The sequence below is a fragment of the Lichenostomus cassidix genome, chromosome 1, assembly GCF_008360975.1.
Source record: "Lichenostomus cassidix isolate B80296 chromosome 1, HeHo_3.0, whole genome shotgun sequence".
Taxonomy (NCBI): Eukaryota; Metazoa; Chordata; class Aves; order Passeriformes; family Meliphagidae; genus Lichenostomus; species Lichenostomus cassidix.
Genome location: NC_139479.1, coordinates 64,603,579 through 64,631,164, shown reverse-complemented (window position 1 = coordinate 64,631,164; position 27,586 = coordinate 64,603,579). Strand labels below are relative to the sequence as shown.

At 37.7% G+C, this 27,586-nt stretch overlaps 1 protein-coding gene across 3 annotated transcripts in view; it reads right to left on the bottom strand.

Moving 5' to 3' along the window:
• TRPC4 (transient receptor potential cation channel subfamily C member 4) overlaps positions 1-27,586 on the bottom strand; it is a 128,998-nt gene that overhangs the window by 54,063 nt on the left and 47,349 nt on the right. For 2 of the 3 annotated variants that reach the window (XM_085061015.1, XM_085061025.1), the window contains exons 2-3: positions 25,245-25,649; positions 5,585-6,103 (exon numbers count right to left, since the gene is read on the bottom strand). In XM_085061015.1, the coding sequence (XP_084917141.1) occupies positions 5,585-6,103; positions 25,245-25,622 (897 nt within the window). In that variant the 5' untranslated portion in view covers positions 25,623-25,649. Of the gene's footprint in view, positions 1-5,584; positions 6,104-6,640; positions 6,729-25,244; positions 25,650-27,586 lie in introns of those variants that run through there. The other variant, XM_085061032.1, reaches the window with a different exon arrangement.

Genomic DNA, 27,586 nt, shown 5'->3' with positions numbered 1-27,586 from the left:
AGGTTCAACAGGGCCAAGTGCCAAGTCCTGCACTTGAGTCACAACAACCCCATGCAGCACTTCAGGCTGGGGGCAGTGTGGCTGGAAAGCTGCCCAATGGAAAAGGACCTGTGGGTGCTGGTGACAGCAGCTGAACATGAGCCAGATGTGCCCAGGTGGCCAAGAAGGCAAATGGCATCCTGGCCTGGATCAGCAATAGTGTGGCCAGCAGGACCAGGGCACTGATTGTCCCCTTGCACCTGGCATTGGTGAGGCTGCACCTTGAATCCTGTGTTCAGTTTTGGGCCACTCACTACAAGAAGGACATTGAGGTGCTGGAGTGAGCCCAGAGAAGGGCAGTGGAGCTGGGGAAGGGTCTGGAGCACAGTTCCTGTGAGGAGTGGGTGAGGGAGCTGGGGGTGATTAGCCTGAAGAGTAAGAGGTTGTGGTGAGGTGGGGCTCAGTCTCTTCTTCCAAGTAATGAGTGACAGAATGACAGGAAATTATCTCAAGTTGCATCAGGGAGGTTTATATTGGATGTCAGGAAAAATTTCTTCACTGAAAAAGTAGTCAAGAAGTGGAACAGGATGCCCAGGGAAATAGTTGAGTCACCATCCCTGGAAGTATTTAAAAGATTTGGAGATGTGGCACTGAGTGACATGGATTAGTGGTGGACTCAGCAGTGCTGGATTAATGGTTGAACGATATTGAAGTATTTTTCCAACTGAAAGGATTCTATAACCAGTTAGAGGAAGACTTTGTATGTGTAGCAGATAATCTACTCACCTAATTCATACTATTTAAGAATCTGTGGACTTCTTATCTATAAACACAGAGACTTTTACATGATTTACAAAGCAAACATATAACCTGGTTCAGAGTACCTGACTCTTGTATGAAAAAATGTTTATCAAACTTTTTGAGTACTATAGCTGAGAGTCTGCAGAAATGAGTCTTCTGGAGACATGGACCCAAACGTGCATATATCACTCCTCTCAGTTATGCAATTCATAGACTAAACATGTCTTGCTTTGGTGTCAAAAATGTCCAAATATTATCAGAGTCTGGTTTTTGTGAGGTTTTGTTATTTTTTACATGGAGACTTCTGAGTGCACCTTTGCAGTCTTCTGACAAATATTCATATACACAGTGACTTGCTACACATGGTTGCTGTGTTTCTGCTTATGTTTCAGGTGTGGGTTAATTTTAAACACAGAACCATTCTTAAGATGCTGTTTTTCCGAAGCCATTCCTGCTTACAGGGTCAGTAATACAGGCTTTTGCATCTGAAAGCATTGTAATCAGAAATTCATTGCAATTAAACATTAAAAATATTACGAAGAACATGACAACTTGTCATCTCAGTACTTTAAAATTATTTTCTCTAGGAATTGCTGAGATAGTTTTGAAAATGAATAATTATTGCTTTCTATCATGCCTATACTGGTTTCTATAATAACATGATAGGGATGATATTAGCTATAAGAATTTCATTGGCAAAAATGTTGAAGTGGATTAAGAAGAAGAAACTGCATACAAACAAAATCCTTTATTTCATTGAAATTAAGTGTTTTGACACTGACATGAAATTACAGATTTGAAATGATTTGGCATGTTTTCATTGAAAATTTCATAGAATTTTTGACATTATTGTGAAACATTTCTGTTTCACTGAGGCTGTATTTTGCATAGAAAACTAGGAAGAACTGATGATTCCTTTTTAAAAGTCCTCTTTTGAGCAGAAGCAAACAGATGGTTTTTATTATCAAAACCAAAGAATCTTTTTCTATCCTGCAGCATCACTTTCCTAGAAAACATGATCTATCTGAATATCATATTATTGTATTTCATATTTAATTTAGTCTGAAGCTGATTTCCTTGAAATATTTCCCCTGAAATTCTTTCTAATAAAGTCCGTACTCTTGTTAATTCTACACATCTTTCAATATTATTAAATTATCAAATTATTAAACCCACTCCCTCTTTCATGCTGCCCCTTAGCCAGCCCAGGTTCTGCTCACAACTCAGAAAAAGAGGTCCTGGCCCCAGGAAGAGGGAGCACCTAGAAGACCAACTAGAGGTATTTGGGAGAGATTTGGAAGTCAAGCAGCTGCATGTCAGGTAAACATGGAGAGAAATTAAAATTTAGACATTTTCAAATCAAACCATTAAAAAAGTTATTTCAGGACCAGGAAAACTTTAGAAAACTTAGTTCTGGCTTCTTTAGATAGGTCTTAACATGACACATAACACTGCATGGAGGCTAGATAAACTACGCATTTACTTTAGGTTTTTAAAGATAAAAGCAGAAAAAAACTTATTAAAATGTTTGCAGCATGCTAATTTGAAATGTGCAGAATTTAACCTATTTACATCCACACAATATAAGGTATTCCAAATTTACCAGTGATCCTGTATTTATTGAGGAAGAGAAAGATGAACAGCATAAACTAAGAATGGAAAGAATAAAAAAAAGGAAAAAAGTAAACCCAACCCAAACCAAACCATCTAGTGTTCATTGATTTGAAAAGTGAAAAAGTTTATCAGTTACATACTTAAAAATTCCTGTTTCTTCTGTGTTCATAGGAGAATGTCTCATGAGAAAGCAAAATGAGAGAGTACTACCAATAATTATCACCTCATTGTTACTATATTTGAGCTCCTACAGCTATAGCTTAAATGAAATGGGACATTTAGCATGAGGCAAATTGAAACAGAGATATAAATTACTAGTATAAGTATTTAAACTGCACTAATTAAATTTACCGTGAAACCAGATGATCGTGATTCAGTTTATTAATCTCCCCCTTCTCTATTTCACATGCAAAGGAAAATTAGTAAGCTTTGTAGTAAGCACTTTTTCACATTTTTGTAGTCATATACTCAATACCAAAATAGAGCCAAAGCAAAAACAATGTTAACTGAACAGTGAGCGACATTGGATTTTTGCTGTGATACCTTTATTAAAAACTCTCAATATATATGGCAGAAAAAAACATGCATTTTGGAATGAATGGAAAAGACGACTATCTAATTATCACTAAAAGGCAGCTACAATGCTCTTCTACTTAATTGCATTGCTGCATCAGAGATTTGCAATTAACTTGAACCCTGTTTATGAATAACATACAGGGTTTGGGATTCCCCTGCTACATCCTTACGTGGAGCTGCAGTTAAATCAGACAACATTTTTATTTGGTTCAGAAACAAAGGAAACTTATTGCTCATTGTGTGCTTAGAACCTAGCACAATGAAATTTTAGCATCCTTCATAAAACCAAACTCTCCCTTACTTGAGGTAATATTACACAGTAGGTAACCGGACAACAAAATGTCTATGCCCAGTGCAGGGTGGCTGTGTGACTTCAGGAAACTTCTCTTGTTTGCAGCTGGTTATAGCCCAGGCAACAGTAGGTGTCAGAAACAGGCACCATAAGCTTCAGAAATGTGTCTTTACTTACAATCGAACAGTACCAGTGGTGCAAAATTATCAGAAAAAATTGGCAGCTTGGATGTTCTTTCCCATGTGCTATGCTAAAAAATAATTGTGGGTAAGCACTGAAAACATACTTTCTGGCAGATACTTTCTGGTTCTGCCCCATAACTCTGAAGAGATGCTATTCACCATTTTGCCAGACATCATCCAACTTACATCATCCTTACAACAAGTGTAAACTTGAGAGTATAAATCTTTCAACCTCATTAGTTATTAATCCAGAAGACAGATGATTTTGTCAGGCAAGTCTCTTTGTTGATAACACACTGCGTTTTACCTCTGACCTGACTCCATGGACTGAGAATCAATACCACTGAGACGCCTTTGAGAGCACATGAATGAGAATCACGGTATTGTGGCAAGTGTGAAAGGAGTGGAAATGACTGAACAGGTAGAGAGGCTATTGCTTGCTCCAGCAACCAGTATGGAATACATTTCGGAACACAGCTAAAGAATCTACTAAAACTTGGTTCTACTTCACTGAGAATCAAAAGGTAGGGATAGTGGGAAATATTTACAGAAATGAGAAATGTGTGTAAAATATGAGAGATCCACTGACTTGGAATTGTTTCACTAAATCAGTACGGCCTAATGTTTTCTATTATGAAGAATCAATGATTTAATCAGCTGTATTACTGCAACTTAATTAGGCACAGCAGACAAATACAATTATAAAATACATTTCACCCTATCACTGCCTGTCACTGTCTCTATCTCAAATTAAGAAAATTCAAGCTTTGTGTTAAGGTTTCCAAAAGAAAAATATCATGAGAGGTCAGAATTTTATTTCAGTGCATGAATTTTTGAGAAAACAGAAGCTTCAATTTCCTAAATGACTCTAAGACAGTATTGGCATTTCAATAAATAGAAATAGTGGTTGTTAAGTCTGGCAAAGCACGATCTGAAAATAATTTATGAAGGCAGTGAGTATGTTGCCTGAAACATTATACTATAAAATATAAAATTATGCAATACCTTTTCTGAAGGAAAAAATGCCTATTAGAAGACTTATGAAGTCAGAGACCAATTGAGGTATTTTTCCATCCGCACTTCAGTAGTTCTCTACCTCCATGGTAGCTTCTTAGACTTACTAAATTGCATTTCAAATGAACAAAAGAATCCTTACAGGTTTGGTTATTATTTCTGCAAGCCTTTCCAACATACATAATATATTAACACATTTACTATTATATTTTGCAGAACAGAGTGGTGATAGAGAGACTAGCACAATTTAACACAGAAATTTCTTATGCATTTGCTGTAATTAATATGAAGAGTACCATATAGTTACATTTGTCTTGCCTCTAGACTTTCATAGTTCAGCTCACCTTGTATGTACAGATTCCTAATAAGATGATACAACATATTCTGACATGATGATGTGCAGGGATTAAGTGAAATTTTGGAAATATCATGGGAACTGTGTTCCTAACTCGCTTTTGTATCTTGCTTCTTTTGCTTTTGCATACACAAAAGAACTGGAGTACTTTTAAAAACATACTCAGACATCCTCTGATTCCAAATCTATGCATACATTGGTGAAGCAAATGTATGAATTTTTATCTGTCATGGACACCAATACCCAGGAATTTCCATTTTGAATTCTTTATGAAAGAGAATCTGAATGTCAACATTTTTGGGAGTCATGCATTGCTATGCATGAAACTTCTGTTTCAGTATCTATAATAGCCACTTTTTGAAGAAACCTCTCCATACAGGTACCTGTAGTACGTGTTTAAACACATGGCTGCCTTTTTCTGTCAGACATGGTTACAGTTAATTTAAAGTATGCTTTATATAGTTCTCAGCCTATTACTAAAGAGTACTTCAGAGCACAACTACAGAAGACTATGTCTATTCCAGGGTAAAAGAAAAAAAAGTTTCACAGAATCTGTGCTATAAGAGAACATTTTAAATTCTGATACTATCAAACTGTAACAACTATTACAACTATTCAAATTCATCTAATTAAAACTATAAAAAGAGCATAAACCCAGTAGAACAAAAAAAGATAAGCAGCAATTTGTCTCAGTTAAAAGGATGTATTTCAGGCTCTTATCTATCACATTACTACTACAGAATACACTCAAATATTCTCCAGCACACTCACCTCTTTCTGACGGTACTTAATTGCCAGTTTCAATCTTGCAAGATCATTACCACTTTGTTCTTCTATCAAGCTATTATCATCTCTGTAATTAAGAATAATTTCCAATTCCCTGGAACTCCGTGTCTGATCCAAGAGATCTTTTGCAAATTGCTTGCATTGCCGTGACAGTTCTTCATACTCTGACTTAAACTCATTTTCAACTTTACTCAGTTCCTGCAGCTCCCAGCTCAGTTGAAAAGCGGTAAGGAAAGGATCCTCACTGGACAAAGCAATCAATGATGGGCTCGCCAGAGCCTTGTAGATGTTGAGTCTGGACCGAGAGTGGCGGAGGCTGTCCACATCTGAGCTCGAGACACATTCGACGCAGTTACAGCGCACCTCGTGTGGCCTGGGCACAGACACCCCTTTCTGCACAAGGAGCTTTATGATTTCATAATTGTTGGTGTGGGCAGCCAGAATAATAGGTGTGATATCTGGCGTAAATTCTGAAAATTGCTTGTCCAGAAGCACTGGTGGCACCTGTGAAAGAAAGAAAAAACCCTTACAGGTCTCCTCATTGAACAAGAGTTATAGAAATTTAATCTACAAATGGCTTACCAGGTAATACACTTACTGATGGAGCTTTATTTCTGGCCAGAGTTGAAGGAAGCACTTTAAATATAACAATTCAATTAGCTAAGATAGTGTCTTTCCAGTTAATAAATTGCTATAAACAGGGTGTGATTTTTCATAGAACCTGTTTATATGTAAACAATCCATGGGCAATGATTCATTAGAGCATATTATTAGGAAAACAAGGACGAGTTAGAAATAAATGCTTCTCCGCAGTCCCTTGAAGTGAGCAAGACAGAAATGTTCTCTCTTTCTGGCTTATCTCAGTGTTATAGGGAAGAAAGAATCATGGAGGCACAACTGTGAATCTCTGAAGGGCATTTATTTTACACTACCAGGCTCCAAAGTCTTTCCCACATCAAGACAATTCATTTGATTGATTAAGAATATAAGCGTATTTAGCAAACATCAATCAATAAAAATGGTATTTGCATCATCACTTACAGACTGCCTTTGGTCCATAGCTCAATAATCAAGTAGAAAACTCAATCCACAGAGCAGCGTAGAGAGGTGCTCTGAGTGGTGCTCTTTCAGGAGAAAGAAAACAGGAAAATATTTGACTCAAACTTATCTGAAGGCTAGGGAAATAGATGGCCACTGCACGGAGGAAAAAATGTTTGATATAAGTCTCATGACAATGCCATGACATCACTGCCTGTTTGAAAAAACAGAAGCAGAGTGGGAGTGGTAAAATGGGATGGAAAGTCACAACTGGAGACCTGGCATTCAGGGCTGTAGTCACACATCCCTAGGGAAGCAAACCCTGCCAGGCCATAGTGTATTGCTGACCTTGAGTAGCTGTGCAGGATTCTGAGATGGTATGTGGAGTCAACAGGCAGAAATCCCTTTCCTCCCTTCCCATGCACTCAGACATGCATGCTTGACTTGGCACTGAGCTTGTTTTAGCACAGGATTGTGGGATGATTGAGCTGTCACACCCACGCCCATGATCCCATGCAGAGGGAGCAGCTATCCTCACAAGTAGATAGAGGTTCACAACCTGTGGTTCTGAGCCAAGCAGCTCCTGTGCAACTTCGATTCTGCTTTCTTTATTCTGAGGTACAAACAAAATAATGTAACGTGTGCAGACATATAGAGAAATGGGTTAACATTACTCCTGAAGTAGGAACCTAACTAAGAATATACTGAAGGTACATATGGGTGGAGGGAATATTTGGGTACAAGAACAAGGAGAAGGTTTGTGTGGTCTGCCTCATCTCAGCTGTAGTCAGGACAAAAACCACATTTGGACATATGACAGAGCCCAGAGGACTCTGTGGCTCTGTCCACCCTACTCTGTCAGGTCTCTTCCAGGGTACCTCTGGGACATCTGTAGCCTCCTGGCTGGACACTGCACATGGGGATGCCCATGTGCCCATTTCACTTCATTATTCCTGTCCGGTGTGAACTGGGGCTTGAAATCCATATCTGTTTTCTCACCTGTCTTTGGTGTCAGTGGGGAAAGTGAGACCTGTTTCCAACCCCAATTCTCACAGGTTACTGTAGTCTCAGATTTATCTTCTATTTTACCTACATATAATATAGGAAAAAAGAACACTGCATGCATACACACACTTTTCCAGCTCTCTAAATTGCAACTGTGGCCAGTGCTTTTGAAGCTAGAAAGAGATGAAAATGGCAGTAGAGATTCAAACTTTGCATCAGTAGAAATGAGATTTTTGGCTATCATAGAACTGAAAAATATTTACAGAGAGGCAAGCGTTGTGTTCTGTCAGTGTCTTCTACAAGCAGTGAGACTCCCCCTTGGCCTCAGGTTCAGGGTACCAGGGAGTGAAGGAGAGAACTGCAAGGGCAGAAAACTCAAGGACAGAAAGCTGCAACTTCAGACTCACTGACTGCTAAGAGTATAACTCTGTCACTTCACATGTCGCCAGTTTTGTACTTTCTGACAGTACTAAAGTAACATTTGCTTCAAGCCCTGCCAGAACTGAAGGCTATCTTAAACATATCATCAGCTGCAAGCTCTGAAAAATTAAGACAGAGCTTCAAATAACATGGCATTACAGCGACTGACTTGCACATGAGGTCTATTTCCATAAAAGCTGCTTGCTTTTTCTCATAGCTTATCACAACCTTTCATCTTAAGCTAACTCAGATACAAGGCTAATGCACACATTTTGGAATTCATAGCATCAGAATTTACCCAAATATAGAAGTGTTTAATAAATCTTTTCAGCTTTAACTTACAGAAACATTTAAACTTAAAGGGCAAACCCTGACTTCAACTTTAATTACATCATGAATTTAACCCCTGACCCTTTACCTCCTATTTTAAGATTTTGTACTAATTTAAACCAAAGAGAGAATATCAAAGTAATAAGGTTAAATTATTCCCTCATCTGAAGCAAAATGAAGTACTTATCTTTGAAGCACTGAGCGCTCTCATGGCATTCAGAAAATTTCAAAATTTAACTGTTGACCCAGAGTACTTGCTCTTAAGTCATCAGACTTACAATAAATTTTACTTTCAAACTACTGAAAATATTTTTTTAAAGAGAACCAAACCAAATAACCCACACACACTGATGTTGGCCACATATTCTGAAGTTTTGACAGAACACTCACAGAAAACATGAATCTTGCTTAAATCCTGGAGCATGGAAAGCTACTAAGTTTTACAGTCACTGAGTGTGACTGTGACTTCCCAAGGCTCACAGCAGTATAACTATATAATACATTTTGGAATTAGTGTGCTAATACTTGGCAAGGTCAAACAACTTTTTTCTTCTTACATTTTGTTGAATATTTTCTGCTTCAACACTATTTATGGGGCTGAAAAAGAGGTTTGGTGACTGTGTATACTAGTTACTAAAGCCTTATGGTGATTAATAGACAAAAAGAAAACAAAACAGAAAAGGATAAAAACCAGAAAGGATAGCTCAAAATCTGAACACTTCAGTGCTCAAGGTCACAAGATTTTTCTTGTCACATTTCTTTTCCCTGCTCTCAATGTAAGTGGAAATGAGTCAGTCTGGTTTGGATATCTAACAGTTCTTTTAGATACCAAGTGGAATAGTCCTCTTCAACGTGTTTATATTCTGTGTATGGTCAGTGTGAAGAGAAGCTCCTTTGCTGTGACAAAAAGAGAAATCTTGGTTAAATTAATGCCAGTTAGGTCTGAGACATTTCCCTGTCCCCCTGACATCGAAGGAGAGACTGACTGCTAATGATCTCTTAGACATCTGGGAAACAGGAAAAATATAACAGTCAGTTTGGAACAGGAAGAATGTAAACTCCATGTGTGTCCCTTTCTCCATTACCACAATACCTCTCATTATTGCAATGTCTCGACAGACTGAAAACTGCAGTGTCCATTTAACTACTGCTTAAGTGCAAGAGCTCAGAATCTATGGAAATCTATTTCCTTGGGCAAACAGACAGTTTCCCTGGTTCTTGCCTTTGTTTATTTATTTGCAATTATTTTTTTATTTTATTTCCAAAGGAAAGCAATTCAATTCCTCATGGTTTCAGGTAGTTGGGGGAATAAAGTTCTGAGTCATGACCATCATGACAGCATGATGGAAAAAAAACCTAAAGCAAAGGAAAAAAAGAATATATGACAGATAAGATGAATACTTATGTCATGCAGTAACACGTTATATAACAAAAATAATGCCATAAAAGTGTGTCATCAAGGTCTCAGCTGCTTTAGCACTATTACTCTACAGCCATCATCAGCCAAACACTTTCAAAATGCTTAACTCTTCCTGTCTGCACAGCCCACAACACATAAATTATCCCTGTGCATACACAGTTCCATATTTTACCTTCTGGCTTGTTGAGTTCTTGGTTTGCCATTATTGTATCATTACTGTATCACCTGAAATACAGCCTGATTATGACAATTGAAGTAGTTCCCCCTGGAAAGGGTTTAAAAAATTCCTCCTACCACAACTCCTTTATCATGGACTAACTCACTGATAAACATCCAGACAAACTAAGTAACTTGAAGATATAATGTCAAGATAACTTGAAATCAGTTATCACAGCACTGGAGGGGTCCTGAGAGTCATGTTGAAACTATCCTTACAAGGCCACACAATCAGCAGGACTGCAGTGGTGGCTCCTGGCTGTCTGCAAGTCCCTTTCCCCATCCCAGGGTGCTCACTGTGCTTTGCACAGCTGCCATGCTGTGTGGCCACCCAGCGTGTAAGGCAGGCAAGTGGGTGAAAGTGGCCAAGCTGAGCACAGGGACAGCATCATTTCAGAGCAGTGTGTGATACAGTCCATGCAACACCCATCTGCTGCACTGTCAGTGCTTTCCAGAGGCAACTTCCCTGGAAAGGGTTCTACTTGTTTATCATCCTTGAACTCATTCCACTGCCTAAAGGCAAGTACCACACTCTTAATCTGCTACTAAAGTATTATCTTTCATTTTATAATATTCTACCCCCATGTCTATATTTTTGTTCCTTTTTGTACGAAACAGATGTATCCACAAAACCAATGTAGGAAACAGACATATAACAGATGCAGAAAACAGATGTATCTTGGGGTCTTAGGCACTGTAAGTTGACTAATAACAGTCTGAGGAATAAATGTAAATGTTTTTTTAATATTGTAAATTCTTAAGAATGCACATTTTCATAAGATTCAATTACAACCTATGTCCTTTAACATTTTCATACCCCCATTTCACCTCAGTTCTGGCAAGGTATTTAATGCTTGTCTTCCAGATTTCTTATCACTGGAGTCTAATGTAATTCCAGTTATTTATTAAAGTCAGGTAGATATAGCAAAATGTGTGTACATTTTAACAAAATATTCTGAATTATTACTGTCTATTTTGAAAAATCCTTTCTTCCAAAATTTGCATATAATCTAACAATAGGAAGGGCCAATTCCACATTTTTTAAAATTAAATTGTTGTGATTATACTATATAATTATGACAATTCTAACTATTTATTTTATATAATGTCCCTAATATTTTCTTATGAAAGAGTTAAATTTCATTTCAGCCAAGAAAGACATCTAGCAGAGAGGAACTCTAATAAGCAACCCAAGATATATATCTAATTTTACATAGCTGAATTGGGTAAGGTAAACACTCCCCCTAGCATAGAGCTCAACAAAATTTATTCTTCAGACACAAGCCATGTGCTAACTAGCTCAAAACTTGATTACTGTGCTATCTTGTGCTGATACTGACCCACAACTAACCATGGCTCATGTCTCCTAACCTGCATTGCTGGGATACGAGACAGGTATCATTCAAAAGTACTGCATTCATAATTTTTGCCAGTTCTCTGGGATTTGTGAAAAGAGGGTATGAACAGTTAATGCTGAGTGTGTTGTTTGCTTTAAGTCTATCTCCTATTGGTACAGGGGGAAGGTGCTATATTTTGTCTCTGTGCAAGCCTTCCTCAATGTATATCACATGTCATAACGTATTTCTGAGGCTCAGGCCTAAACGCCCTCATTTGGTGCTGATATGAATGCATTACTGTTAGCAAAGGATGTCTTCCCCCACTTAGCATAGTGTTTTATGTAATATCATGTCCGTTTATTTTGCTGAAAATTTACTTTCAGCTTTACCAGGACAAGACTGGAACAGGGATGTTCCTATCACATTTCAGGAGGCTTCAGTGCTTGCCTTTTTATGAGTCTGAGAATTCTGAAAAGTTAAATTTAAAAGCATGAGTTATTTTCATCCTAGTTTTCCCAAGCACAAGCTGAGTTTTCAAAACCTTGGAGGTGTTTTTTTTTTTTTTATATCAGTTACACTTAACCTACACTAAGATGTGAGTTTTCTAATGCTTGATCATGCTCATATTACAGCTGAACCAATTTGTGTGTCACTGAAGTCACAGCATGGACTGATCACTTCCAGTCTCTGTGACAGCCACATTGCACAAAAAGCATTAATGTAACACATTAAGAAAAAGAATTTGACCAATCTGTTCCTGAAGCTCTGCAGTGGTGGGTGGATATGTCACACCATTTCCACACAATGTTTCTGATGCTTCATATGCTTTACCTTTGTGCAGTTCAAGCCCATAAATTCCTGTTCTATGAAATGTGGATACAGAGAATACTTTATTTCTTTGATTAGTTTCTGTTTGCTAATTTTTCATTTATATTTTCCTTATGGGGGTTGGAACAAGATAGTCTTTAAGTTCCCTTCCCGCCCAGGCCATTCTGTGATTATACAATTCTATGATCTGTGCTCATTCTGACATGATTAGATGTGATACTGACTTTGAACAGTAATATGGTATTGTCCAGTCTTTTTATGTTAGTCTTGTTTTAATATTCCCTGCATAACTGTTATCTTAATTGTTTTCAATTCCAATATATACTTGGTTGATTATTTCTGCTCTACTTAGAACCTTACATTTTTTCTCACCTATTTTATTTTTTACAGAAATAATTTCTTGCTTGCCAAAACTTAAATTCCAAGTGTGTTCCTGCAACAGCCTTGAGATCCCCCCACATTGTCTGTTGTCTAGAGAATTAACACGCCCTCTGTTTAATCTAAAATGTCATGAATAATTGTATTGATAGGGATAGACCCCTGCAGGACTGCTCATTTCATACTTCTGTTGAACTCATACATCCTGTTTCTCCAAGTACTGTTGGCAACTACTGTGAGTATGGTTTCCTTAGTCTGTTTTTTGAGTGACAGTTTATGAAATCTTACAAATCTTGAGCTATATGATATGTACTGCTTTCCCAATATACAGAGCTTACTATCTGGTGATGAATGATAATTATATTGTTATGACAAGCCTTGCTCCTGACAAATCTTGGTAGACTGCTATTCATGTCTATATTTTCTTCTAGGTGCTTACAAGAAGAATGTTTGACTATTTCCTTCAGGATAGTCCCTGCTGTAAAAAACTCCAGATTTCTTTTATTTTAAAAAGGAGAATAGAAAATGGAACGGAAATACTGTAAAATGAATTGATAGCAGTTTTTCAGACAGAAGCAGAGGAAAATATATTGGATTTGATAGATTTAGGACACAAAGTTGTTGGGTGGGACTGATGTCAAAGGACTTCAGGCTTTATTTCTCTCTTCTTTTTGTTGTCTGTGTTGTTGTCGTTGCTGTTGTTGGTTTTGTTTTATTTTTATTTTTTTTAATTACTCCTCTCTGTATTTCTGAAAGAACACTGACCCAAAATACTGCCTGTACAGAAAACTTCTCATTTCCAATCAATGTTTTCCTGTGAGCATTATTAGTGAATGGATGTACTGTTTCATCAGTCAATGCCAGTAGCTCAAGCAAGGGTGTGAAATTCCTCAAAACCAGACACTCAAGAGAAGACTGCCAGGATATTTAGAATTTGTTTTCAGCTACGGAATTTACACTTTATCCCTCACCACATATGATTTTTAAACAGGTAAAGGAGTGTTTCTAGTAAGATTTCTGGTAATTGCTTGACTGCTCATAATGAGGGGTGACAAGCAAATGTTGTTTTCACGCAAGAGACAGTGAAAAAATAAAAGTAAAATGGTTTGGAAACACATGAGAGCTGAGAAAGAAGATCTTATTATGGAAAGGATTAAAGGAGAATTATTTATTTCCATCATAATAAAGCTCATATACACCTCTGTCAAAGCTTGCATGATGAGGAAAGTTAATACTGAAACATCCTGAATGTTCAAAGTCAATCTAGTTTGGTCCTTCCCATCTGAATGTTTTTTTTTAATGGATGCATAGATACTTTTCTCAAACACAGAATTGTTCATAAAGGCAAAATTATTTTAGTGAAACTTAGGTCTGATATTCAATTTCTGAGAAACCATGTCTGTGGTCCGATTAAAAAAACATAGAAAAGCTGTTTATTTTTCTTGTCCCAAAATGGCTCCAATAGTCGGCTAGAGAGGTGTAAAGAAATTGGCTTGCTTTGACAATGAGGTCTTCAGAGAAATGTCAGAGAAAAAGGAGTTCTTAGAATCTAAGCAGGATTCTTTGTTTATTCCTGAGCTCCTTAGATCTAGAAAAAAGAAAAGGCATCCCACTGGCTACTGAATTATAAAGATGGTTTTTGAAAAGGAGCTTTTGCAGAAAAGATAGTAACAGATTGGTTTCCTCCCTGGGTATCAACAAACTGTTTAGAAGATACAAGTGTCTCAGAGGGTGGGAATTAGCTAAACTTTTTTGCAGCTGATTGCAATTATTTAACATTGTAAAGTAATTTGAGATATCTTCATGGCTGGGAAGTAAATTTCATGTTTGAGAAAATTAAAAGGGTTATACTCACAGAGAACAAAGTGGAAATCAGGCAAATTTGCAAAAAACTTAAAGAAAAATATCTTCTCAATTTTAAAAATATTAAGAGAAAGGAATACAAAAGATTATGGCAGGGACAAAGAAACCTGTATTTTCAGAAGATGCAGAGGAATTGCAGAGGAAATAGTAAGCTGTTTTGTAAGTACATTATTCTCAGTATGTTATTTGGTGGTCTTTTATTTAGCAGCAGCTCTAGTTTTTGGACCATACTGTAAGTTTCCCATATTTCACAGATGCAAAACAGAACATTTTTTCTGAAGTATACAGAGGAGATCAAGGCTCACACAACTATGGTAGGATATACTGGGACTGAAATATATATTTGAGAGGCAAAGGATTGAAAACCAAATTTTGTTACAGGTTGATGATACTCTCAGCTGGGTTCAATTTCTTTAAAATACACACTTTAGGATCCTCCTTGCATACAAGAATCAATTCAACAATCCCCCTGCTTACGAGATTTTGGGAACATGTAAGTAAAAAATATAAGATTGCTAGAAATAAAAGCATTCCCTTTGAATTTCCACTGCAAAGCAATCAAAGGAGAAGTGGGAGAGATGTACATTACTATAACCTGCCCTACATCGTGAGAGATCGGGACAGAATAGTTACTTACATGTATTTAAGGGTACATTGCTAGAAAGAAGCCTTTGAAACTGATGCTAAGGAGAATGGATTGGTTCTAACCCCTCAATATTGTAAGCTCTCCTTGTTTCAAGTTAGTCTTATCTTAGTATTGTATTCCTCTTGAGTTTACTATTTGATTGGATCTTGATCTGTACAGACCTTACACACATGCTGCATCCTAGTACCAAATGCGTAAAGAGGATGGGCTTTAGGATACGGAAAGGTCTTCTATTTGAGCCTGTGTAAGCATATTTTTACTAAATTCAGTGCATGGTAGTAAGCAGAGACTTAATAAGCAAAGGTCTAAATGAGCAGGGAGCAGAGAAGAGAAATTTAATCTTATCAGCCAGATTGCTTGTACTTACAGTAAACGTAATAAAAAACGGTAGCAAATAAAATGGTGGCAGACTTTTTTGTATTTCCTGCAAATATTCAGCTGTATCTCAGCAGTATATAATATGAAATGATAGGCTTTGAGGGTAGATATTTAAGGTTTCTTTTTTTTCTTTTTTTTTCTGCCAGAAGACCTCACACACTGTGACAAGCCTGCAAACTTAGATAATATTTTATTACCAACCCTCAGCAGTGCTTTAGTAGCTGAGTTGAAAGGGGAACTAATTTTGCCTCCTGCCAATCTGGGGCGAAGATATCGAAGATATGAATCCTGGCATGGGCACAAAGTACAATTAAAACACTTCTGTCAACACAGTATGTGACACATATATCTTCTATCCATAAAACAGTTGGTAAATTGACAGGCTAACTTGGTAGTCTCCCAAGACAAGTAAGCCCCTGTTATCACATTAACGGACTTTGTCAGTCAGTCCATTGTGACTTTTGAATTTGTTGGATTGCTTCAGCTGGATGTTAACATGAAAGAATATTAGAAATACTAAATTCCTACAAGTCTCCCAAAAGAGATGGATGTTTGAGATCTGAAGAAATTTCTGGAGTGTGAGTGCAGCTATGTTATTAGACACCAGAGAATTCATATAAAAACAGGATACAATGAGTGCATCAGTCTCTTCAAAAGCTTTGATGAATGTTCATAACATCAAAAAGAGGAAATCCAATCATGATGCATATAGCTATGTGGAAATCAGATTTCATAAATCTCACTGTTCACAGAGCAATTTGACAAGGGATGCCCTGTGACATGAGCAAAGGTAATGGTAGGATGTGGAAGACTATACATGAGCAAGCTTCTTGACAGTGGTGTGTTTCTGTTTTTTAAATTATCCTAGGGTCTCCCCATGGCTGAAGGTTTGGAAAGTCATTTGTTTTATAGATTATTATTTATGATTGCATGTTTGACTCACAAAGACTAATGGTCACTTTGAAAAAGTCTTTCAAATTTTACTCTTGCATACAACTTATTTAAGAAGTATCTCCACAGGCAAGTTCAAGGTAACTGCGTTTGAGAACAGTGGTGCCACATAGGCAAAGAAGAACTCTAGACTGGTGACTTTTTGAAAATATATTTCAGTGGACCACTGTTCAGCATTGGATTGCCTGCTTTGTGTCCATCAGAAACTGCTGTGCTTTGAGTTTCTGTCAATGGTAGGTGGTCCTGCTCCTAAAATCTTTTCTGCACTGGGCACTGTCAGAAAGAGGATGTTTCAGAAGAACCTACAGGATGGTTCATCTTCAGATTTAAACACCTAATTATAGGCTGTATACATGAATTAGGTTTTTAAGCTCCTGTTAAGTTTCCTGTTTCCAAGCTCCAGGAAAATCTAGGGCTCATCCCAGTTGCTCACATGTTCTGTGACATAACTGCAACGCCACAACACCGCTCACAGATATTCCAGGATGCCTCATATTTCACTTACCCACTACATGTGAGCTTCTGACAGAAGCTTCAGCCATCTGAATGGGGGGCAAATTTCCACCCCCTTACATACATGTATCTACATACATATATTTATATATAGCATATATTTATACAGAGCACATATCTCAATCTGCTATATCAAGGGCAAAAACATTAACTGTTCCCTGAGAGGCTGCTCTAGGCAGAAAAGATACTGGTTTGTTTATATTGCTCCTTTAATGCTTATAAATTTGTTTATTGCATAGCCAAATGTACAAATTTTTGGCAATGGGGATTTTTAGACCTTAGAAGACAAGACCACCTCAATTAAAAAGGTTCTGTTTGTTGAGCCTCTAGGTCTTAACAAATTTATACTACTGGCCTCAGAGCTGACCCTTAACCTGTTGTCAGGCACTGAAAAACTGTTAAAATCTTTAGATGGAACAACCTTTGCAGTTGCTGAGTTGTCAGGAATGAAAGCAGTTAGGTTTCGCAGAAAGGACACCAGGCATGGAAGCTTGTGAAGATGACAGAACAGGACTACTGACTGTAGAAGGCAGGGATTTTGACATTTTATTTTTTATTTGTATGCTGTCCATATTCTGATTGTAAATTTGGGTGAGTGTTGTAAAGTGGGGCTCAAAAAAACATAAAAAGAAGGGAAAAGAAATCAGTGCAGAAAATATGGCTTTTCCACAGACTTTATTTTTTAATTGACCTTCTAAAGATTTTGTGGGTTTTATTCTAAAGGGTTTAATTTATCCTAGATTTACAAATATTTTTGCTAATCTGAATATTTCTCCTCATGGTAGGAAAGTACTTTCATTCCTAGCCTGAGCTTAAAACCAGAAATATGAAAAAGCCAGAAAATAATGACAGAAAAGTACTTAATCTTTCTGAATCTGTAACATTTCAAGTTTAGGTAGAAATTTGGTTTCTCAATTGCCTTTAAAATAAATCAGTACTTGTCACCATCAACATTTTCTGGACTTCTGCAAACTGCCAAACCAGAGGATTAGATTCATAGCTGGTGAAACTCAGCCTTAATTACATTACCTTCCAGGAATCTATCTGGGAGGATCCTGATAGTCAGAATTTTTTTTTATGTTGCAAATAAAAAATGGCTCATCATTTTGTACAGGTCAAGAAACCATCATGTTTCCCCATATTTTGGCGTGTGTCTTTTGCTACTGCTTCAACCTTGGAATATTATGATCTAGCATTTGTTACAAGGTGATGAGTGCACATTGTAGAACACATTGCCTACCTCAACATTGAAATTGCTAGCAGCTCTGTTTGATGGCACAGGCATACAAGTTCTGGAGTATTTCTTTAGTAATTGTCACAGGTTTTTCTACTCATCCACCCACCTTAGCTGTGATGCATATAAACACAGACAGTTTGGGTATATTGCCAAGACATAATGACATTTATGTGCAGCTTTTTTTGAACTTGAAAACAGCCAGCAACCTCCTAAAAATCCAAGAGCAATACCTCTGTAAATTGTTATCTCCATCTCATATGCAATTAGTCAGCTCCACCTTTATGGTGCACCTGTGCTACACGCTGTGTTCATGTGCCCAAATGGTTCAATGAAAGACTGGGTATGTGGATAGGCTACTATATCTATTTCATCCATAAAATGAAATATCTCCTACACAGCCTCTCCCATTCATCTGTCTTATCAATATGTCTGAAAATTCTAACTAATCAGAGACCACTGGGAAAAAAATACTCAGCTACCTACTCAGGCAGCTAGGAGTGGGAAGAAACAACTTTTTGCCCTCACATTCCACTTCAAGAATGTGTACTTCAAGCTTGACAAAGTATCTCTGCAATGCCTCCTCCGTAGTCATTACTAGCTAGACTGTCATTAATCAGAACATTCAAAAATGAAATTTAGTTCATAAACTTCAGTGGAAACATTTTCAAAACAAAAATGATGCTGGAATCTCAACAGGCAAAAAGTATCCCACAAGGGATTGTGACTGGTATTTTGCAAAGTTACTGGAGAAAGAGTTTTAGATAAGAAAACTACCAGGCATTATGCAGTGCTCATAAAATGTTTCTTTCTGCCCCTCCTTGATCAATATAACTCCCAGTTCAGTAACTAGGGGAAAATATGAAAGAGCAATATGTGAAGTCCATTGCAGGTGTGCAGGGCCTACAGCCTCTACACATTCCCTGGCCTTCCCCGTGGTAACCACTGTTACCAAGGGGAAGGAAGCACAACCCTGACACAGGAGCTTTCCCACATACACCATTGGGCTTTGTGGCAATGCACAGCTGGGAAAATGATATCCCATGAGGCTTGGAAAGAAAATAATGGACCAAAGCTGCCTAAATGCTCTGCATGCACTAAGAGAGACTGAGACTGAAGCCAGGCTAGGAGGGCAGCTCCAAAAAAGAGCACTGGCTTCATCTCAGGACCTCCTCAAAGGGCAATTTCAAGTAGTCCAAAGATACTAAGAGTCATGAAAAGAACAGAGTGGGTGATGTGGCCACATGTAGGGAATTTCCTAGGAGATAGGAGCTCTGTCAGGCCTGATAGGAGCTTTGTCAGAAGAGCAGAATCTATACTGCCAGTATTTCAGGAATGCAAAATGACTCTTCAGACTCTGTGCTGCTTTCATGCTGTTTCCTGACTTTTCACTTTTAGACTTTTTATCTGCTTCTGGGAAAAATGCCAGACTGATGGAATTTTGCGTGCCAAGCTGTCTAGCCTTGCTGTCTGTATCCCTTCCCAGATAGCTTAGGTGAGTGCCTGAACATCCATGTAGAAGCCTGCTCCACTGGCCTAGAAACTACACTGTACAACATCCTTTTCACACTTCCTCACACAGGAACATTCTCTTATCCTGGCTGTTCTCTCACATTCTTTCATTCTCTCCAAAACTATGATTAAAAAAAAAAAATAAAATATCAGATGTTGAGATACATTTTGGCATAAGATCAGTCAATGTTTTTTCTGATGAGAATTGCACCATAGATTCAAGTGAAAGGCAACTTGTATTGTTGTTCTTTTCTGCCTTCCCACACTCCAAATAATTATCAATCAGATACATGCATCAAGATTTATAAAATGTAACTTCAGTTTTGACAGCAAAACACTGTCCTTTCTCTCTCTACCTCCCTAAAAGTCCCATGACAGCAAGCTTTCTTACCAATCCACCTGATGAGCTCTTCCTGTCCAAGGGCTCACAATGGCTGCTAGCACATATATAAATGGTAGAAAAATAAATGCCAGAGCCTGCCTGAATTCACATGTGGCTTATAAGATGTCAGAGCTCTCATCTCCTTACACATGACTTCCCACCTCACCTCTCTCTTCCACGTGCCATTCCTTATACCATAAAAGCACAAAACCACAGCTTGCCATGGTTACCCCCTACACAAAACTTTCATCTCCTTCCTTTCAGTTCTTTCTCTCACAGATAAAAGCTAGAACATACCATACCTAATGTCTGCCATGAGCAGAGAGAATACTAAAGAGGCCCCTACATATTGAGGAAGAAGGGTTGCTCACAGTCTGTCTGAAGAGAGAATGGTAACTATCCTTTTCTCTTCCTGAGATTTTTTCCCAACTATTTAGACAACAGGTTGAGCTTACCCTTTCTTGTACCTTTAAGAAATTGCCAGGAAAATCCATGAAACCCAACAAGAAATAGTCGTATATGCTATGGACTTGCATTTTTAGAGACCAACACATTGAGAAGCTGAACCCAGGCTCCCTGGCTTGACTTTGACTGGCAGCATAAGTAGAAGGCAGGGGTTTTGCATAAAGTAGTTTATTACATGACTTTACTGGTTGCCTCAGGAGAGCAAAAAAGACTATGAGAGTTGCAGCATGCGGATATAGTTTATTTTCAGCCTCCTACTTCCGTCACCATCCAGCCAGTGATTTCTCCATTTCTCTGCATGCGGTAAGGATGCCAGAACCTTTGGGGAAGCCAGCCTAAGGGGGATGTTTGATCTGTGTATCCAAAGCGCCCACAGACTTAGTAATCAGCTACACAGAAGATTCACCTCCCAAACTATCTTGATGGCTACTAACTTTTGAATTCCAAACTGACTAGATGAAAGCTGCAGAGGCTGGAGTCTGTCAGCTTCCACCTTCAGAGAATCAGAGAATCATTTAGGTCAGAAAAGACCTCTAAGATCATCAAGTCCAACGTTAGATCATCAAGTCCAGCCTTGCCATAACCTCCACACTGTGCCCAGCAATGTTTTCACATTAATTGACTGCCACACCACAAAAGGCGTGATCCAGGCACATATCACACTGATCACATCCTTCCCAGTCCCAAAATTCTCCTTCCTCTAGCAATTCCTTGTATTTGCAAATGCCAGTCTGGCATTAGCTCAGTATTCTTTTTCAGACATATACAGAAATCTGACCCTAGAGTGTCCACCCATTAAAAATACCCTCAAGTATCACAAGACTGACATCTAATAGTGAACAAGAAGGCACAAAAGCACTGCCATGTGCTTTTTTTTGCTAGTCAGGCAATGCTGTAAACACTGCAGTCAGATTTCCAAGCCCTAAAGCAAGTCTGTCAGCTAATACAATGCTACAGGGATCCAAGTCTAGTAATTGAGACTTCAGCTTCCCTTCTGTGATTTGCAGCATCCTTAGAAGGCAGCTACACCTCTACTTCATTCTCCCCTGAATATACATGAATATACATAGGTCAACCACCCAGCTACTGATCAGTGTCTGGGTTCCTTAAGCAGTAGAGCACAGTATGATTTAGATAAAGGTATTAATTTTTTTATGCTGCCTAACCCCCAGACCACCTGTGGATGCTGCATGGAATTTAACAAGACAAAAATGTTTTCTGCAGATACTATATTTAAAAGAACAACTTTTTTTCCCCCTCCCTCTTAATTTGGCATTCAGCTATCTATCAGGGTAAGCAACAAGTGACTTGGCAGAAAATTCAGGACATATGGCTTTGAAGAATGGTAATTTAAAAGTACTTGGACAAGTTTCCTCAACTCATTCACATTAATTTGTGCTATTCTCTTTTACTTGTGTTCTAGCAGCTGGTAGAGCTAAAAAAGTATAGAAAATATAATGAATATAATGCAAGTGACAAAACCCCCCCCTTTCCTGAGTTGTATTAATGTACAGTGCAAAAACCTCACTTAAAAACTGAGTAATAGGAGAAGTTCAAAGACAATTCAAAACTGCTAAACCTACATGCCTCATCTGTAGTCACCAGGTGGCACCAGATGTATCCATATATTGATAATCAGCTTAAAACCACTGTAACCCATGAGGTCTTTGAAATGCACAGCACATCATGTATGGCTGTTAGGTAGAGCCCTCCAGCTGAGAGGTCAGTAGACAAGAGAGTTTAGATCTACCACTAATAAGACCTGAAGGTTGTTTTATAGTTTGGGGTTTGTGGTGGCTCTTTTTTTTTTTGGTTGTTTTTTTTTTTTTTTTCCTAATGGGGGTTTTGTTAGGTTTTTTTGCTATTTTTTTATTTATTATTTGTTTTGGTTTGGTGGGTGTTTTTTGCTTGCATTTTCTTTTGGTGTTTTTGTTTCCTTTAGGAGAAAGTGTAAATTAAGATTCAGTGGCACCTTCTAATTTGGAGATGTTGGCTATAAAACTTATCAAAAAATGCAAAAATGTATTACCTCAACTCTATGCATTGATTCTTGGTCAGATTGTTACACGATTATTACATTTTCTCCCCTTTTCTGTTTCAACACTTAAATATTTAGATAATTAAATTTTGGAGGATTACCAGTTCTTTTAAAAGATACATTTCAGCAGTCCTGAAGAACTGTAGCCTTCTGTTGATACATGAGGACATTTTCTTCCAGCTTTCTGACACTGACAATGAGCACTCGAATTATATAAGAAATCCTATGCTTAAAAATTATTTCTTTTTACAAATATAGCTACATTATTGTATGAGGTGAAGCTGAAATTAGCTATGCATCATACATAGGATATTATCTCATGATTATAAAAAAATAGTGAGAGCTAATTCATTTACTTGTGAATCATATCAGGTTTTTTCCAGAATTTAAATGTTCGTAACTTTTACCACTAATGAAATAGTTGGGAAACTGTTTCTTGTGCTTGGTAGTATTTAGCAAGGTGATTTTTTTTTCTTATTGTCTGTCTCCTCTGGGAATAAAACTTTTCATCAGGTACCCAAAACAAAAAAACAAAAACAAAAATCAAAAAAACCCACAAAACCAAAACAAACAAACAAAACAAAACAAATCCAAAAAACAAACAAAAAAACCCAACAAGCCACAGCAAAAAGGGTGAAATCTTGACCTCACTGAATCAATGGCAAATCTCCCACTGACTTCAAGAGGCCAGGATTTTACCACACATGACCAGATTTATACAAAAAGGAAAACCAAACAAAGATATCGTCTTATTAAAAGCACAGAGTCTGAAAATGAATCACTGTCTAAACAATATATCAAATATTTACAAATACCAGTAATCAAAAAATAAAGTCGTAGTTTGAAATAGTTTCAAAAGAAATTTGAGGGGGGAAAAAATCTTGAAGGAGAAAAAAGAATATATAATAAAAGTATATAAAAAGTATATAATTCTGAGTATCCAGACATCATATCTTTAGCCCATTTGAATGTTTTTTTCAGACAACAGGTACTTTTATAACATTATGATGTCTTAGAACAAGTAATTGAGAAAGTAGAAGGTGCTCTTCAGGATCTCCATTTTTCTCCCTTGCCAAGTGGAGCCCAGGGAGCCAGACCAGAGACAAGACATGCCTTTGGATGGCCACCATGAAATGGCATGAACTCTGCACTGCAAATGGCAACTCCCACTATAGATGCTGGATAATGGAGACACAGATGTTTTAACTCGTTTAGGATGGGACTGGGCACTGATCCTTCAGAGTCCTGCATTGAGAAATTCCTATGCATTGTAATCTCATCTTTGCTATCAGTTATGGAATAATTAAATGAGACAAACATAATGTGAATCTAGTTTTCTTCCCCTTCTCTGACATAATCTGTCGTCATTTTACAGGAGCTCTCCTTTTACTGTCTAGAAGAGAAGGCAGGCACACATATTTGCAGAAAGACCGAGTATATTTCTTTCTTTCCATAACAAAGAAGCATAGAATTCATGTTATTTTATCAGCAAAAATTATACTTTTTACCTATTATCTGCAATTCTATCCATGGCAAGTACATTATACTGTAATTAAAGTATATTGTATGCATTATCTGTAAAAGGGCTGTAATCATTTCAACATACTCTATTCATTGAAATACATTAATAGAGTACCTATAACACATAAAATTTGAAATTGATGAAAATAGAATGCAATATTATAACTACTTCCAAGGTTTTTCTTCCTAGAAGAGTCCTAGGAATATGAAAATTTATGGGCTGTGTTATCCTGTCTCCACTATTTTCTTAAAATGAGGAAGATTTGCAAGAGGCTAGATACTTCCTAGAGATATCTCAAGGCAGTTCAAAGAGAAGCAGAGGAGGTATCAGATCAGATCAGGAATGAGACTATATGTAAAGATTCTTTTCCTTTGAGAGAAGACAGGGAGAAAGGGAGAGGAGTTTGCACCATTTTAGTTGTACTTGATAGGATGGATGAGTACTTGAGACAGGACTGAAGCCACATCTTCCAGTTTTGCCTTGCTGAGTTGGGATATGATGACCTCCACAAGGATGGGTTGAAACATTCATTGACTTTTATGGGAGCTTCATAATTAATTCAAATGGATTACATATTAACACTACTATCCTCTTTTGAATTACTTGCTTCATTTTCTTGTTTTGATTAAAGATTTCACAGTAATATCTGCAGGAATACTGTTATCATCATACAGAGGGGGTTTATGGGAAAGAGAAAGAGAGACTTTGAACCAAAGCCTGTAGTGACAGAAAAAGTGGCAACAGTTTTATACTGATGGAGGGTAGGTTTAGAATGGGCACACAGAAGATTATTTTTTACAATTAGGGTGGTGAGACAAGGATCAGGCTTCCCAGAGAACCTCTGGATTCCTAGAATCTGGAAGTGTTCTTGGTCAGGTTGGATGGGGCTTTGAGCAACCTTGTTTAAGGAAAGATATCCCTGCCCATGGCACAATGGTGGAACTAGGTGATACTTGAAGGTCCTTCTGACTCAAAACAACTTGTGATTTAATGATGTATAAACATAGATGAATATGATGCATACAGCATCATAGTAATTGATTTTCTAAGTTTAAGTGCTGTGTGCAAGGATGATGGATGGTTTTGTTTTTCTTTTTCATACTCTTTTTGCACAATTCTTCTCTTTACATTAGACCAGACTACAAACTCAGAGAAAAGCCTGCACATACCTGCTTCTCTCCACTGGGCTTCTTGTGGTTTAACAGCAGCTCCACGGCCCCAACCACCTCCTTCCGTATGGCATGCAGCAGAGCATCTCCCACATACACATTGAAACTCAAGAGCAGCTCAATGAGCTCAAGGTTCTCATTCTCAATTGCAATAAGGAGTGCAGTTCTTCCCAGGGGATCAATGCAGTTAATATTGATCTTGAAATAAATTTCTGCTTCTTCCAAAGCTTTCTTTACACTGGCATAATCTCCTTTCTCCACGGCGTTCAGATAAGCTTTCTCTGAATGAGACAGTTCGGATTCTGCCCGTACAATGCGAAGAGGGATCCGATCTCTGTAGGGAGCATTGACGCTTCTTTTGTAGTAGAACTGGGCCATATTTTATGCCATTCTAATACTTTGTCTCTGCAACATGAAAATAAAGATCAAATCAATAATCGATTTTGGGAGTACAGTGCACCAAAGTATTATTTACTGTATATAAATATTTAAAACTCATATTAAAAAGAGATATTGAAACATGTACAAAAATATTGTTTGTCAATAGAACTTGTTAGCAAAAGTGGAAGCCAAAACAGTGCTTGTTTGTAACTTAGCAAGTCAAAGCATATCTGGCAGAATACCATTTGCTTATATGCTTTCTTAAATCTGTGACAAACATGAAATGACACAACACAGTTTTCAACAAAAGTGTAGCTGTGCTTCATCTTTAATTTCGTCCAGTTCTGCAAGGCCTTAAAGAGCACAGTTGCCTGCCTCAAACACTGTAAATGTCACAGAAGGATTTTGCCATGGGATGAGCACAGAAGGGAGTACCAGAATGGTGACAATTCCGGGTCTGATGAACGTGAAATCTGGTTAGTACATCCTGGTCAATACATCTGGACAAAATTCCCACTGCAGCAAACTTTTAAAGAGGCTACTGCTCATATAGATATTACTGGTGAAACAAAGATCACCCCAAGCTGTGGGACAGATGTCATCTGTTACCGCCTATGACCACCAAAGCCTCCCTCTACCCCCCAAATATGCCTCTGTGGATATATTGAACTCGGACTGTAAGACAAACCACTACAGCAGGGACTTGAAATATGTTACAGGTCATACTTTTGTCCAAATGTTGTCTCAGACCTAGGAGGAGGTTAACAAAGCCTGGGGATAAGAATGGATCACTGATAATGGACACAAAGGAAGTAGAATTTATAGGCCACAAGGAAAGCCAACCCAAAAACTGTGTTGTAATCAACTCCAACTGGGTAAAAGATAATTCCAACGGACAGATAATTTCTGACATCCTACAAAACCAATGCATCACTTGAGGGCTGTGTGTGGACAACTAAACACAGTTTTTATATCTTTCTAGTGTGGCTAAAATGCCCTGACTTATCTGCAGTGGGCACAGATTGCACAGTTCAGTGTTGAGCTTCCCTACTAAGATTTTGATTCAATCTCATATGGCATTAGAAAAACATTCACATAAAATGTTTTTCCAACCAGAACTCACTACCTTACAAATTAAAATTCACTACCTAAAAGGAAAAACAAAATCTGTAGGAGATAAATTCCCAGGGACTGGTACATAACAGTCACAGTTTTGATTCTGAACTACTCAGTTCTAAACTAGAATTATTACCGAAACATAGCAGCTACAAAACAACTCTAAAATCTTACAGATAGTAAAGCATGTAATGTCCGTGCTTTTATTCTGTATATTTTATTCAAGGAATTTGAAAAAAAAAATTCTTCTAAAAGAATTATTTTCTTCTGGTTATATCTTATATCTGGGGAAAAAAAAAAAAAGAACAGAGGAAAGAGAAAAATTTTGTCTCAAACAACAAAGAATGTTAGTGAATTGTTTTCTTTGTTTTCCAGATCAGATCAACAAAGCTTGAGGCAGGCAGGAAAAAGTAAAGAGGACACATGAGAAAGCACTCTCCTCCAGATCCATATACAGGAGCTGAGGAATTGCAATCCTTTGCAAGATATTTCCCAATTTTCCCTACAAGATGGTATCACTCCACAGTGTGGGCTACTAAAAGTTGCACAGTCTGTGGATTACGTTCTGTTAATCTCACTCTAAGTAAAATAAAGTGCATATCCATTGCACAGCTTTAAACCCCCAGAACAGATATCCCGTTCTTAATGCTCTGTATTTCAGCAGCCTGCTTTTCATTCTTTCATTTCAAAACTGCAAGCTCAGTTCAAGAAGGAAAAATGTGTTATGTTCAGATCCAAACAGACATAGATGCAGAGGTTCACAAGGAGGCACCTACAAGAAAGGTGGACTGCCATATTCCATGGACACTTTCTCTTTCTTTCCCCTGTTCCCAAATTGAGCAGAT